We start from the raw sequence: 16,364 nt of genomic DNA, 5'->3' as shown, positions 1-16,364 counted from the left end.
TTTGAGTTCTTATTGTCAACAAAGGAGGGATTCATTTGTCAACTAAAGAGGGTGGTACAGCTACTCATGGCAGGTTCACACCCAAGTAGGTTTACACTCACATTCTCCCCCTTAAACCTAACTTGGCTCGAGATTCGTCACTCCGATCATGTTTCGCATTTCACCATGTTTCACGTATGCTAAAGCCTTTGTAAAGATGTCCGCCCGTTGATCCTTCGAGTTGACATATTCCACTATAATTTGCCCACGTTCAACACATTCTCGTATGAAGTGATAACGAATGTCAATGTGTTTGCTTCGACCATGAAACACAGGATTTTTCATCAATGCGATTGCTGACTTGTTATCGACATATAAGGTGATAGGCATAATATGATGTCCCGTGAGCTCCTTCACGAGATTAGCAAGCCAAATGGCTTGACATGCTGTTGTTGTAGCTGCCATGAACTCGGCTTCACACGTGGACAAAGCAACAGTCTTTTGCTTTTGGGATTGCCAAGTTATCGCATTCCTTCCCAGATAGAAAATCATTCCACTTGTGCTCTTGCTATCAACAGGGTCACCTCCAAGATCACTATCGGTAAAACCAACCAAATCTTCAATTTCACGACCTCTTCCATAGTTGATTCCATAATCAACGGTTCCTTTTACGTATCGCAAGATGTGTTTCACAACTTGGAAATGCAAAGCGGTTGGTTCCTCCATGAAACGACTTGCAATTCCAACCGAAAATGACAAGTCTGGTCGAGTGTGAGTCAAGTACCTCAAACAACCTACCACTCGCCTATATTCAGTTGGATCAACTTTTTCACCATCTTCATCCTTCTTAACCTTCAACTTAGGTTCCATTGGTGACATTGTCGGATTGCAATCCAGCAACCTAAATTGCTCTAAAATCTTCTTTGCATAAGCCGTTTGTCGCAAAGATATTCCCCACTTCTTTTGCGAAACTTCGATTCCAAGGTAGTAAGAAAGTAATCCCCTTGGCCCAATCTCACTAGAAGGGCTTTCCATATGGGGTGATGTTGAAGAAAACGGGGCTGAGACAGGAGTTTGTGGGGCTGATTCAGGCTCGTCAAATTCAGCATATGGTTGTCCAACTTGGATAGCATCGATTCCTGGACTGTTTGGTTGTTCCATATTGATTTCGGGGTCATTTTGAGGTGTTTCGAGGTGTATTTGGGGTTGTGGTTCAATTATGGTAAAGGTCTTAGGAGTCGCCATCTCTTCTTCTTTGTTTTTGTACCAATTCCATTCTTCTTTTTCGTCAAAAACAACATCGCGACTAACTCGCAACTTTCGGTCTTGCGGAGCAAACAAACGGTTGCCTTTAGTTCCATCTTCCACACCTAAATACACCATCTTCTTACTTCGATCATCAAGCTTCTTCAAGTGACCACCTACAAGTTTAGCAAAAGCAACACAACCAAAAACTTTTAGATGTTCAAGGTTGGGCTTTTTGCCAAACCACGTTTCATAAGGCGTCTTGTCGGGAAGTACTTTTGTTGGCAGGCGGTTGAGAAGATAAACTGCATGTCTAACCGCTTCTCCCTAAAACTCTCCCGGAACATTTCTACCTTTGAGCAGACTTCTTGCCATGTCCATAACGGTCCGATTTCGCCTTTCTACAACTCCGTTTGGTTGAGGCGAATATGGTGTCGTAAGATGCCTTTGAATACCATTTTCTTCACAAAATAATGAGAATTCTTTTGAAGTGAACTCTCCCCCTCGGTCCGTTCGAAGTGTCTTTATTTGATAACTCGAATTCTTTTCAACCATCAACTTGAACCGTTTGAAAGCGCTCAAGGCTTGAGACTTCTCCGATAGCATGTAAACCCACATCCACCGGCTAAAATCGTCTACCAAAAGGAGAAAATATTTACTCCCTCCAACAGACGTAGGTGTGATCGGACCACATAAGTCCGCATGAACAAGTTGTAGAGGTTTTTGAGCTCGAAAAACTGCATGATCCGGGAAAGGAATTCGGGTTTGTTTGGAAAGAACGCACCCTTCACATACTTGGTTTGGGTGCTCAATCTTTGGGACTCCGATTGCCATATTCTTTTCAGACAACTTCTTTAAGGCGAGAAAGTTAACATGACCGAGTCTAGAATGCCATATCCAAGCTGGTTCGTCTTTTGTTGCTAAAAGACAAGTCGGTCTACCGGTCCTTAAAGGAGTTTTATATAACCGGTTTGGGGATCGTTTAACTCTCAAAAGTAGAGTTTTGTTTCTGTCAAACAATGGCAGATCCGACCCATCCATTATGACCCGAATCCCTTCCTCCGTCATTTGTCCAAGACTAATAATATTGTTTTTTAGACTTGGAATGAAATATACCTCATTAAGGAGTCTTTGGTCGCCATTTTTGCTATCGAATAAAATCGACCCTTTTCCCAAAATAGCGACGGTCGAACCATCCCCAAATTTCACATGGCCCGTAACGTGCTCATCTAGTTCGCGAAACTTTGAGCGGTCTCCAGTCATGTGATTGCTAGCACCGTTGTCGAGATACCATACCTCAGACTCGACTCGACTTTCTCCCGATATAAGAAGATTAACACAAATCTTCTCTCTTAGAGACACTTTTTTGTGTGCATATTCTTGTGAGGTTGCCATCATTAAAATAGGCTCTTCTTCGTTGGCTTGAGTGAGGTTTGCCTCCTCACCTCGATTCTTGTTTGGACACTCCGAAGCATAATGACCAAATTGTTCACAAGTAAAGCATTTGATTTTACTTTTATCCTTTCGAGAAGGATTATGGTCATTCCGATTTGTATTGTACTCACGACCACCTCCTTGGCCACGTCCACGACCTCGGCTTCGTCCCCGACCTCGGTTACCATGTCCTCCTCGTCCTCTTGAAGTGTTTGACGAGTTTCTCTCGCCAGTTTGCTTCGAACGAGATGCCCACTCGGCATGTGTAAGCAATAGAGAATGTCCTTCTTCTTTTTCTCCATAGCTTCGAAGTCTCTCTTCATGGGTCTTAAGACGACCCACAACTTCTTCCACCGTCATATTCTTCAAATCTCCGAATTGCTCGATCGATGTTACGATTTGTATAAATCGTATCGGTACGGCTCGCAAAAACTTCTTCACAACCGTAATTTCTTCAATCTTTTCACCAAGAGATCGAATACCGGTTACGATAGTATTCAATCTCATGGAAAAATCATCTACCGATTCACTGTCTTTCATCCGGATCACCTCGAAGTCACTTCTCAAGGTTTGAGCTTTAGCCTCCTTGACCCGATCGGCTCCCATGTGCATCATCTTGAGCGTTTCCCATGCTTCTTTAGCTGTGTCCTTCTCAGCTAACATCAGAAGTACGTCCTCTGGAATTGCTTGATAAATAGCCGCAAGAGCCATCCGATCTTTACGTTCGTCCGTTTCTGCATTTTTAATTACATCCCATACTCCTTGTGCTTGTAAATTCACTCGCATTTTTATGGCCCACACCGCGTAGTTCATCTTCGTGAGCATTGGATAGTGTAACGTAACGCTACCGTCTTTCCCGGTCCTTTGAAAACTTTCAACTCCGGCTTGAGAAGATGACGAGGTTGGTGTAGTCATTCTTGGCATATACTTGGGCATACACGAGTAAGATTTTTTTTTTTTTTTTTTGAAGTACGGGGACCAATATGAACTTTTCAGAAGTTCAGGGGGCAAACAGAACTTTTACAGAAGTAAAACAGGGGCTAAATTGAATTTTTTCTGAAAAACAGGACCAAAATTGCAATTTTTCTGAAAAACATGGGCTAAATTGCACTTTCCGGAAGAACAGGGGCTAAACTGCAATTTCCAGAACTTTGGTCAGCTGCTGACGTCACTGCTGATGTCACTGCTGATGTCACTGCTACAGTGCTGCTACAGTATCGTCTTCTCCGGCGAACCCTGGTTTTTCCGGCGACTTTTCCGGCAGATTTGACCAACTTTGACCGATGATTTGGAGGCCTTCCGATGGTCAAAAAATTCAAAAAAAATATATTTTCGGAATCCTCAGAACGAGACCTTTCCAACGGTGTACTCCGAAATTGTTTTTGAGACAAAACTAGAACAAAAGAGAAGAGCTTACACGCTCAATATTACAAGAAAAAGAAACAACCCTCTAATACTCACTCTAAGTATTACACACTACACTCTCTGTTTTGTGGTGTCTTACAACTGAGGTTAGAGCCTCTATTTATACTTAAACAAGCCTACAATTACTACTGCTACCATTTATTGTGTTCATTATGTGAACATACGAAGTTGCCATTTGAGTTCTTATTGTCAACAATGGAGGGATTCATTTGTCAACTAAAAAGGGTGGTACAGCTACTCATGGCAGGTTCACACCCAAGTAGGTTTACACTCACAAATTAAATCCCATTATGGATAATTTGTTGCTTGATTCAACTGTTAATCGACAATTGATAGGAAAGTTGAACTTCTTGCTTCATACCCTCCCCGATATTGCCTTTTCAGTCCAATATCTTGGTCAGTTCAATCAAACACCTTCATAAGCCTACTATGATGTTGCTTTTCATGCTCTTCGATATCTTAAAGGGTCATTGACTAAAGGATTGCTTTTTAATAATAAATCGGATTACAAGCTTGAAGCTTTTTGTGATTCCAATTAGGCTGCCTGTCCATTAAAACGACCATCAGTGGATTTTTTATACTTCTTGGAGGGAATCCGTTGACACGGAAATCAAAAAACCAAGTAACTGTGTCATTATCTTATGCTGAAGCCGAATCAGCCGAATACAGGTTAATGCGACGTGTTTGTGCTGAATTCACATGGTTAAGCGTGTTAAGTCATTTATTCTGAGAGTTTCAAGTAGATGTTATTACTCCAATCCCGTTAAAGTATGATAACATGGCTGCTATGTATATCGCAATTAATCCGGTGTTTCAAGAAATGACAAAGCATATGGAGATCGATTATCACTTGAAATACTACAAGAAGGTCTCATTTTATTAAGTCATGTTCGCACACAAGATCAACTTGCAGACATTTTCACAAAAGTTCTTAATGACCCTTGCCATCAAAATGCTATATCCAACCTTGGTTTATAGCCATACCCTCCAGCATGAATGTGTTTGTGTGTGTGTGTGGGGGGGGTGTCAAAGTTATTGACATAGCAGCCCATGGGATTAGTTATACTCAGTTCGTGATTAGTTACCTGATTAGTCAGCAATATATATAAGTGTTTTCACCTTATGATTTTCAAGCTAATGAGAAATGATGAAAATGTTTCTCTCTCTAAACTCAAACCACAACAAGATTCTATCGTTACTTGAGATACACCAAGGGCTTTAAACTCAATTTTAATCGGTGTTCTCTTCTTGATAAGTGTGATGGTACAGTTTAATTAATATATATTTAATAAAAACAAATTGTCGCCAACAAAAGCACCCATGATATTTGTTGACTTATCCTTTGTTCAAACAGAGTTAATATCTGCCATGCAAATATATGTTATTATAAAAAATATACAAGGATAGCAGCCACTTAGTGGCATGTATCTGTATATATTTTGATATCTCTGTTTCGTCAAATTCAAAATTCTATCTTGTGGTAGAAAACATGGAGTTCTCTCTCCCGCTTTCAACGAGTATAGCAACCGTCTTTTTTGTTGTTCTACTAACATTCCTACTGAAAATCTTGAAACCAAAAGGTGGAAAGAAAGGAGAGAACAGAGCCCCACCTCAAGCAAAGGGCAAATTGCCTGTAATCGGACACCTACACCTTTTAGGTTCATCTGGATTACCTCACAGGGTGTTAGCTAAATTGTCAGAAAGATATGGCCCTATCTTCACCATCAAGCTTGGTGTTCACAATGCTTTGGTAGTGAGTAGCAGCGAGATAGCAAAAGAGTGTTTTACAATAAATTACAAGGCCTTTTCAAGTCGACCCAAGTTGATGGCAGTAGAACTCATGGGCTATAACTATGCCATCTTTGCTCTTGCTCCTTATGGGGACTATTGGCGACAAGTGCGCAAGATCATCATGCTCCAGGTTCTCTCTCCAAAACGAGTTGAGATGCTTGCACCAATTCGAGTTTCAGAGCTTAGAGCATCCACGGCAGAGATATATGAGGCCTGGTTAAAGAATAAAGAGAGTAAAGGATCAGACGTGGTGAAGCTGGATATGCAACAATGGTTTGGGACCTTGATATTGAATGGTCTTTTAAGGGTTGTTGCTGGAAAGAGGCTTTCGCTCAATGATGAAGAAGGGATTCGATTTCAGAAAGTGGCAAGGAAATTCTTTCAGTTATTGGGCGCATTTGTGGTGTCTGATTTTATTCCATCTCTGAAGCGTTTCGACATAGGAGGATACGAGAGAGATATGAAGGAAACTGGAAAAGAGATGGACGAGATCTTTGATGGATGGTTAGAGGAGCATAAAAGAAAGAGAAAGTCTAAGCAGCAAGATGAAGGCAACCAAGTCCTTATGGATGTTCTCATTTCCATTGTTGAAGGTGCTTCCAAAGAGGAATTCCCGGGTCATGACCATGATACTATAATCAAGGCCACATGTTTGGTAAGCTTCAACTTGATCTATTTAGTTTATATGGATATATTTTGACTAGATGATATTAACTTCACTACGGTTTAAAGTTCTTTTTAGATTCATTTAATTATTTTCATCAAGAAACCGCATTGGATAAGTTGGGTAAATACGAATTTCATTAGCTAATTATTCCAAGAATATTTGTTTTAATATATTCAAAACTTGCAGACCATGCTAATTGCTGGATTGGACACAACAGCTGTGACTTTAACATGGTCTTTGTGTTTGTTGCTTAACAACCCAAGAACTATAAAAGTTGCCCAAGATGAAATTGATGAGCATGTTGGAAGGAATAGGCCAGTAGAAGAGTCAGACCTAAAGAACTTAGTCTACATTGATGCAATCTTCAAAGAAACATTGCGTTTATATGCACCTGGACCTCTTGGGCTTCCTCATGAAACCATGGAGGATTGTGTTGTTCAGGGCTACAATATCCCCAGCGGAACACGTTTGCTGTTAAACCTTTGGAAAATCCATCGTGATCCTAAGATATGGCCAAATCCGGAAGAATTTAAGCCTGAAAGATTCCTGACAACTCATAAAGATATTGATCTCAAGGGAAACCATTTTGAATTGCTTCCTTTTGGTACTGGAAGAAGAGTGTGCCCTGGTATTTTATTTGCTCAGCAGGCCTCACGTTTAGCGTTAGCTACTTTAATACAACAATTTGAGATGAAAACCCCAGGAAATGAACCCGTTGATATGGAAGAGATCTTTGGAGTGACATGCAGCAAAGCAACACCACTTGATGTCCTCCTCTCCCCTCGTTTGTCACGTGATATGTACCCTGTTGGTGCATGATCTGTTAGTTTCCTATTGGATTAATTGTTGGTAATAATCTTTTATGTTGTGTTGTTTTCTATATGTGTACCAGCTGTCTTTGTTTATTTATCTTTGATTTGCTTCGTAACTTGACGTGACAATAGTAGATGTGGGTTCGTGTGCACCACATTTGAAAGTAGGTGATACGATTAAATATTACAACAAAAAAAGTTAATAAAATATTAGAACTTGGCCCTCAATTATATGACTTAACGACCCACATATCTTTTTATCAGTCTTCTTTCTTTTCTAAAACCTAGCCGCCAGCTCTTCTTTCACTACCCTGGCTCTCCATTTTTGATAAGGTAAACTCAGTTTTTATTGGTTGACGAATTTAGCTGATGCTAAGGTAACTATTTGTAATTGAAATTTTGAAATTGCTAATTGGTATGGTTGTAAGGTGATCTGTACAGGGTCAAAAAACACACCAAAATATCTAGTAAATCAAGAACAGGGACAAACAAATTAGGATAAATATTATGAGGTATTTAACATGTTGAGTTTTATTCAAAAATAGTCTAAAGTAAATTATGAGTTTAGCAACAAAATGATTTTAAAACGAATAAAGTTAAAACAATTTTAAGTCACTAATGATCATTCTGTAAAACATGGAAAGATTAGAAGAATAAAAGAAAAAAAAGTACAACTTTTGAAGACTTTGATTCCTCTCGGGAGGTTGGAAGATGATGAAGATGACAAAATGACTCAAAGTAAAGCTTATCTAAAAGTATTCATCAAGTAACAGTAAACCACTTCAAGATGTTAGTCTTCATTTTTATTAATCACTTCTTAAGCAATTAAGACTTATACCACATAAGTCTTAAATAGAATCAACTTATATTAACATTAACTCTACACTACACCTTGCAAGAGAGGAGAATGGAGAGCTCCATCTAGCAAACGATTTTGGGATAGAAAAGAGAAGAAGAAGAGTTGGAAAAAAAACTAGCAAGTTTTTTCCCTTACACTACTTTACATGTAAGAAAGGACCATCCCTAATTAAATAAGCACATATGGTTGTGTAGTAAGGCATGTGGTGTAAGATGCAAGTCAAACAAGCAAGGTTCTAAATAGCGTAAGACGTAACTTGACGGCAATGTCAAGCCTCAAATTTTTAAGAGTCTTGGCGAGACACGTCGCTTGTAAAGCGTGACTTAAGGCGGCAATTTTGTATATAATTAACAATTTTATATATATTTTCTATTATTATTCATTTATATATATATATATATATATATATATATATATATATATATATATATATATATATATATATGACTTAAGGCGACAATTTGGTAAAGCTTGGCGGCAAGTACAAGCCTTGGAGACATTGCGCACCATGGCGAAGCCATGACGAGCTTTTTAGAACCTTCCTAACAAGTAACGGTGGCTGGAATGCAAGTAAAAATCCATGGAAGTGTTTTCTTAGCAACGGTGGTTGGAAAATCTCCAACATATTGTTGTAGCAAATTTTGTAGGAATGTTTTCATTACAAAGCTAGGTAGTTACGGATGGATAATTAATTCCCAGTTATTTTGTATGAATATATAAAAACAAAAATAACAAAAAAAATCAAATAAGATTTATACCATAATATATATATATATATATATATATATATATATATATATATATATATATATATATATATATATATATATATAGGTTCAGGTTCATTTGAGACCATGCTAATTTTATGAGACCTTGAGACCAAATCTAAAAATAATTTTAAAATACAAAATAAAAGGAAAAATCCAAAAATTCTTTTTTTAATTATTATTTTCGGAACTTTAATTACCTAAATTTTAAAAAATAAAAAAAAATTACCGTTTTTTTTTTAAATACGTGAAATATTGTAATAGAATATTACACTGTAAATATTCTAATGTGATTTTTAGAATGTTAGAATATTATACTAGATTTCTCGGATATGTAGAATATTCAATTATTTTGCATTTTAAAAATGTTTTTTGTTTTATCTACCAAATGAATTGCTAGGATTGCGTCTCACGGTCTCACAAAATTAGGCCGTCTCACATAAACCTAACCCTATATATATATATATATATATATATATATATATATATATATATATATATATATATATATATATATATATATATATATTTACTATATTATTAAACATATTGCCTCTTTCTTGAAAATTATGAGGTACAATAGGTATTACCTCATGTACAATAATATTAAGCTTATAACCACATCGTATACGTATTACACGTTATTACCTTAACCTAATCTCCTAAACACACAACAGCCGCCATCAAACCAATTCGCATCCGTCTATGTTTATCTCTTCACCCTCACGACGTCATGTCCCTGACTTTGGCAACATCACACACAACCAGCGGACCACCACCTATCTCCACCTTTTCCGTCACCTTTGTCCGCCACTTCTGCCTTCTGTCAAGACGAGTAGCCCTAACCCTATACCTCCGCTACGATCAACCACCTTTTCGTTCGATTCTTAGCAAACCACAGCGATCGGATACAAAATGGATCTGGAATTTGTGACTAGCATGCAACGATTTGGGGGAAACTCTTGTTTGTTGGTGTGTTCACGCTTATACGATTTGTTTTGTTGTATAACGAATATAAACTTGAATCGATTTATTTACTTCTATGTGCTATTTGACTTGATCGATTGCTATCAAAATCGTTATCGCCATTTTTCATTGTTTATTGATAGACTTAGTAATGGATTAGGGCATTTTTCATCTTTTGCTTTAGCTCCGGTCCAAGCTATGAATTTGAATCAAGGAAAAATGAAGTATGATTGGTGAGGAAAACATCTGATCTGTATAAACTCATAGCCCTTAACTTTAGGCGAGCAAACGCTAATTATAGAAATAAAAGTCTACTCATTTCATGGGTATGTCTTTGTTTTTTCGATGTCATGTGTAAGTTATCTTAATACATTCTAAAAAATCTGTTCATTTCTCTCTATTCTATATGTGTGTCGAAATTGTTCATATATATAGTGAGTTGAACTTTTATCAATCTGATTCATTTTAAAATCCATGAGTTAGAGTTGCTTGTGAAGGTTTGTGTGCATGTATATAAGTAACATTTGCATCATTTCTAGACATGTATGTTTATTGTCATATACTCATATTTATACGGGCAACAGTTTCTTTAAGGTCATGGGAAGATTTATTGATATTCATGTTTGTTGGGTTTTGAGTACAAAATTAACCATGCTTACTGGTAGGGTTGCCCATCTAGTGTTGAAAGGCCCAAGTGTGGTCAAGGAGTTAATCATTAGATCAGTGCTTCGGTTAGCTTGTGATTTGTTCTTTATCTTTGTTCTTTAATCTTAGATGCTTTGTTCTTTATCTTTCTCATAAATAATTATATTTTGTTTTTTATGTCATTTGTAGCTTTGAGTATCGACTGAGGGATACTCTGGACCTGCTGGAGACTTGATGTTGACATCCCGGATCAGAAATACAAATACTGATGGAAAGCCATTTACTTTTACATTTGCATATCACACCTATTTCTCTATTTCTCTGGTGTGTTGGTGTGTTCATGTAAATCGTTGTTGCTAATATTAATTTGTGACACAGGTGATGTTTCTGAAGAGGATGAGAAGAGGCCAGCCAATGCTCCTTTAGTTGATTGGAGATTGTTTTGTTGCTGCAGTCAATCACCTGCGCTCATTTGTTCTAGCAATTTACAATTGTACAGTGGCAATTCCCAAAAATGATCCATTGCCAACAATCTTGAGAATGTTCAGAGGAAGATCTTCCACGGTAAACCCATTACACTTTACAAACACCTTAAGTTGTTTCCTCCAAGGTTATTCTTAGAGAAACATTTTCTTAAAGAACTTTTTTTGGTGAAACCCTAAGAGGGGTGTTTGGTGAACTAATTCATGTCAAGATACTCGTAGACAAACGATGTGGATTTGTTCATAGGTTTAGCTATTAACTAAATGAAAGTACGTTTCCATTTTAATGAGAAGCAATTTTGTCTTATGGATAAACCTTATTTGATGAGCTTTTGTAGGGAGTTCTCTTTGGGAAATTTCCAAATCAGGTAATTATAAAATATGTCTGCAGAGGTATTAGACATCATTGAAGGTACGTGAATTTGATGGTCATGAAAGTAAATTGTGAATCTTGAGTTTGAATATTAATGAAATACATTTATTTTTCTTTTTTCATGCACAAATATGCTTGGAGAGGTTTAAGAGGTTTAAATGGATCCCAATGGTTGCAGCTTACTCCAGGTATGCTTCATTTTAAATATTTTCTTTTTTTCGGCATTTGATTATAAAAATGAAATCTCCAAGGGTATTTTTGGAAATTTCTTTGTCGCCTTTTTGTTTGCTATGGAAAGTTCCATAATTCTGATTATTAATTATTATTTTTAGTATGATTTTATGTGACTGAAAATATGCTTATAATTCGATTAATTTTGGAATGATTTTTAAATATTAATGATAAGATTTTGCACAATTTTGGTATGATTTAATTATTGGAGTAATTTTGTTATGTTTATTATTTTTGGTATTCTTTGTAATTGATTAATTTTGGAATGATAATCAAACTTCGAAAATCATGGCTAACTTACTGTATATACTGTATTCCACATTTCCACCTATAAAATGTTCATTTTCTTTACTCCCCAATTCGACATAAAGGAATTCCGCCAGACTTGTCAATTGTTTGGATTTCATGAAAGCTTCTTTATTCGTTTGGATTTCGGGACGACAAAAGGTTATTTTAACTTCATTTTACGTTTTCTATCTTAAGTAGTGGGTACGAAATATAAGGTTCTGTTAAATAAGCAAAATCTATAAATAAATATATGGTTGTGTGTAAAATTGTGTGTATATTAGATACTTGAAGTTTTTGATTTCTCAAACTCAACTCTATATTCCTTTTAGTGCTTTTGAATGGTCCGATTAGGTAGAATGACTAAATTGCTAATTTGTTGTCAACATTGTTTATTAAAGTTTATGAGTAAACAACTAAATTTACTTTCCTTGATTTCTAAATGAAACAGAACCATCCGTACACCTCATGATTACTAATTACAAATGCTAAAGTTCAACACATATGAATTCACACAAGGTCGTTTTCAATTGTACATAGAAATCTAGCATCACAGCTTGTTCTTAGGTTTCCTATTTAATAAAAGGGCCCTTAATAAAATTATCAAAGTTTTTCTTAAACTATATGGATAAGACTAATAGCTATGATAAAACAAGAATATATATATATATATATATATATATATATATATATATATTATATTTTATTTTGAGTGAAATTTGGTTTGACTTATTAGTATATTTGATAAATGTATTGCTTATAATTTTTAAACGACAGTTATTATTGTAAACCTCTAGAATAATGTTGTATTTCAAAAACTCAAATGATTTTGTTTCATTTTCTATGATTATAATCAATATTTTTGAAATATAGTGATCCGGAAATCAAGAAACCGAAATAGTTGAAAATGGTATCACAACACAAACAAGTGCACACTAAGAACAATTCGTTTAGATCCTTCTTTTTCATATCTACTGATCGAAGATGATAACCGCTTCGCCGGTCATCCCTATTAATCACATGTTAGAGCTGTAAAATAGGTTCAATCGAGTATATGAACTGTTACAAATTATCTGAACTAAATAAATAAATTACAATAGTTCAAAGGTAGAATATAAACTATACACTTGAATATTAAAGAACACATTTCAAATTTAAGCAATCTCACAAAGTAATGCGTAGAAAAATATCTATCAAATTGATCTTGTTGAATCTAGCATGTAAGAAACAAAAAAATTATTGTATTATTAATTCTATGTCAAAATTCACACAAAGCGCTTTCTAAATTAATAAATAGATAATATATTTATAGGTGATAAATTTATTATCTTCCACTCATAATAAATGAATATAAATATAACATATATTTTCATAAACCGAAAATCATGTAAAGCTAAAAATAAATAAATAACTTAATAAGATCTCATAACTAGATATTGTGTGAATCATGACCTAAAGTACTATCTACACATGGCCTTAAATATATATTCTTATTGATCGTCGATAGTGGCGAGTATATTTTCGTACATAAAATTTTTCTATACTAATTCAAGGATTTTTTTTTTTGTAGAATCATGAACGGTCACATTTACGTTGATGCATTTTCATTGCTACTAAACTTCCATTTGTGGTATATTTTGACACCCGTTCGTATGAATTTCATTTGAAGAGACGCAAGAGCAAACAAACTCTTCATGATTCTCATTGATTGAAATGTATGTTTAAAAAACTATTTATATCTTATTTTTATTTTCATAATTTATCATAAGTATTTTGTTTAGAAACATATTACATTTTCTATTAGAGAGAGAAATTGGTAGTAGTTGTTCCACAGTAAATGATGTGTTTTATTTATGGAGGGAATTTATTGGGTGGTGTGTTCTCTTTAAACCATTTCCAAATCGAACCAACCTATGCTGAGTATACGAGGTATCAAGAATACAGTTTATTACGTGGTGATTTGATGATTAGGATCAGCAATAACACACGGTTTAATCGTTTGGCCGATGCTATCATATCATGGTTTCCAGTTTTTCCATTGGTTCCCTCGATTAAAAGTTTAATAGAGGATCAGACAGATAGAAAAATGATGATCGGTAAATTTAATAACTTATATATATTTTTAGCATTCTAAAGTTTTTAAAATAATAACAAGTTATCCTTTTAATTATCACTATTTTTAGATATTGTTGGAAAAATCATCAAAAGCAAGCGAAACTATTTCCGTTACTTTGGTTTACTGGCGTTAACTTCGTTCACTTTATATCTCCAAGATGGGTCGTAAGTGTTTTTTATTATTATTATTATTATTATTATTATTATTATTATTATTGTTGTTGTTGTTGTTGTTGTTGTATATTAGACTAAAACAAAATTAGATGACTTTGGAAATATTTGATTATAAATAGGGGGAGTATAATAAAGATGAAACTATATATAACGGACCAAACACGCCATCAGATTGTGAAGACTTGTTATGCGATAAAGAGAAAGTATATAATATTTGTTTCTCGGGTGAAATTGGTTCATTTGGATTCAAGTAACTTTTTTCTAGAAAATGATAATACTGGTAGTGATATTAAAATAAATAAATCAATACGTTTTAATAGTTTTATCTTATTTTCGGTGAACATTTTGATATCAACCAAATTAACCAACGTAGAGTTCCAACCGAGGATGCCGGAAGCATTTAACATCATAAATATGCCTAGAATAATTTTTAATTTCGTGTGAGACATTTGGTGGTGTTTTTTTTTGAAGTTTTGACAACTTTTACGAGTGTGTTGCTTTTAGAGTTGATCTACATTAATGTTAGACATATTGTGGAGAATTTTTTTCATGTGTGGTTTATTTTCTTGTGTTGGCTTATGACTTGATATATAATAATTTTTGGATATCTATGAAAATTTTCTTTTAATTATCTATTAGTTTCTTCTATTGTGTTTTTGGATTACAAGTTTTTAGTATAGTTGGTTATTTATTAAGGGTTGTGTTGCTTTCTGAAAAACTAAAAAAATTAATGTTAAAATCAAATTTGATGATTTTTCCAACAACAAATTAGTTTCATGTGAGAATCTTTTGTTGAATTAATGAGCATGTATACAGTTGTTAATGTTCAGATCGGACATATGAAATGTTTGTACTTTTAAAATTGTTAACGTTCATTCCATCGCATCACACAAGGCTTTAAGATTTTGGTATCGTACAATTGTTTCTTGTATTTTTTAGAGTATATTATTTATTGCACTTTTATTCGTGTGAAACACACACATACATGACTACTAAATCACATGGTCTACATTACAAAATGTTACATTCTTATGATATAATATGTGCTTATTCTTAACATTTCCATTATAGTGTGCAATGAGGACCGTAGATAAGGGAAACGAAAAGTGTGATGATTCCCAAAACGCGATAGATACAGAAAAAGGTATGTCGTTTATATGAGTATATATTTGCATTTATTATATATGACTATTTATCAAAATAACATATTTGTAGAAAATCGAAAAAGATACAATAGAAACTATTATGCACGAAAAAAGGAGAAAAACAAAATGAGAAGGATAGCTAACGGTGAAGGATGTAGTCAACCTACAACACTCACAAGTTGCACTACAATGGAGACAAACGAAACAAATATCAACAAAGATTCCTCTGTGAGTGTTATAAGTGCAGCTCAGAGGACGAGTACTTATAATAAAGAATATTATCAACGAAGAAAGGAACGAACTATGATGACAAAAAGAAGAGTATACGCCTTTCAGGAGGATCCATATGATTTTGTTTATGAAAACATTCGTATGGAACATCGTATATTAAAAGCTCAAAACCCTTGTGTTTATTGTGGAGCAAAGCGACTACAATATGAATTCCCTACCTTTTGTTGCATGAGTGGGAAGACAAAACTGGCATACTCCCCTATTCCCACAGAATTGCACCAATTCTTCACAAGGCAAGAGCAGCTAGAATAAATATTCAGGTACAATATAAGGGCGTATAACTCAAACTTTTCTTTCACATCAATGGGTGTAAAGGTGGATAAAGAATTGGCCAATATGACATCTGGAGTTTACACTTTTTGTGCGCACGGAACACTCTATCATAATATTGATCAGTTAATTTCAAGGGATGGAAAATCGAGGTATTTATAGTTGTACTTTTATGATGGTGAAGCTGAAATATCACAGAGATCCTCCTGGAAGAATGTTGATAGAAGAATCGTTCAAAAACTAACACGTATTCTTGCTTCGAATCCGTACGTTAGAACATTTAAACGTCTTTCTGATCTAGGACCGCTTGATAATTATAGAGTGACTTTGAATACATCGGTGGAACTTGACCAAAGGGTGTACAATAAGCCGACCACATCTGAGGTGTGAATATTAACATTTATCTTT

General features: G+C 35.0%; 1 protein-coding gene across 1 annotated transcript; it reads left to right on the top strand.

Moving 5' to 3' along the window:
• Window positions 1-5,513: 5,513 nt before the first annotated feature.
• Window positions 5,514-7,469, top strand: LOC145108437 (cytochrome P450 CYP82D47-like). Its single transcript, XM_079045464.1, has 2 exons — window positions 5,514-6,529; window positions 6,728-7,469. Exons 1-2 carry the CDS (start codon window positions 5,573-5,575, stop codon window positions 7,358-7,360), a joined length of 1,590 nt encoding a protein of 529 aa, XP_078901590.1. The 5' UTR covers window positions 5,514-5,572; the 3' UTR covers window positions 7,361-7,469.
• The last annotated feature ends 8,895 nt before the right edge of the window (window positions 7,470-16,364 follow it).

The sequence above is a fragment of the Lactuca virosa genome, chromosome 4 (assembly GCF_052849685.1).
Source record: "Lactuca virosa cultivar CGN04683 chromosome 4, Lactuca_virosa_CGN04683_v6, whole genome shotgun sequence".
Lineage (NCBI taxonomy): Eukaryota > Viridiplantae > Streptophyta > Magnoliopsida > Asterales > Asteraceae > Lactuca > Lactuca virosa.
The sequence above is the reverse complement of the archived record's forward strand: the minus strand, read 5'-3'. Positions and strand labels throughout refer to the sequence as shown.

What these genes read in the sequence shown, in the direction of transcription:
- LOC145108437 (XM_079045464.1), top strand. Translation starts at nt 5,573, where the DNA reads ATGGAGTTCTCTCTCCCGCTTTCAACGAGTATAGCAACCGTCTTTTTT. An exon ending in TAATCAAGGCCACATGTTTG is followed by an intron (nt 6,530 to 6,727) that starts GTAAGCTTCAAC and finishes CAAAACTTGCAG; the next exon opens with ACCATGCTAATTGCTGGATT.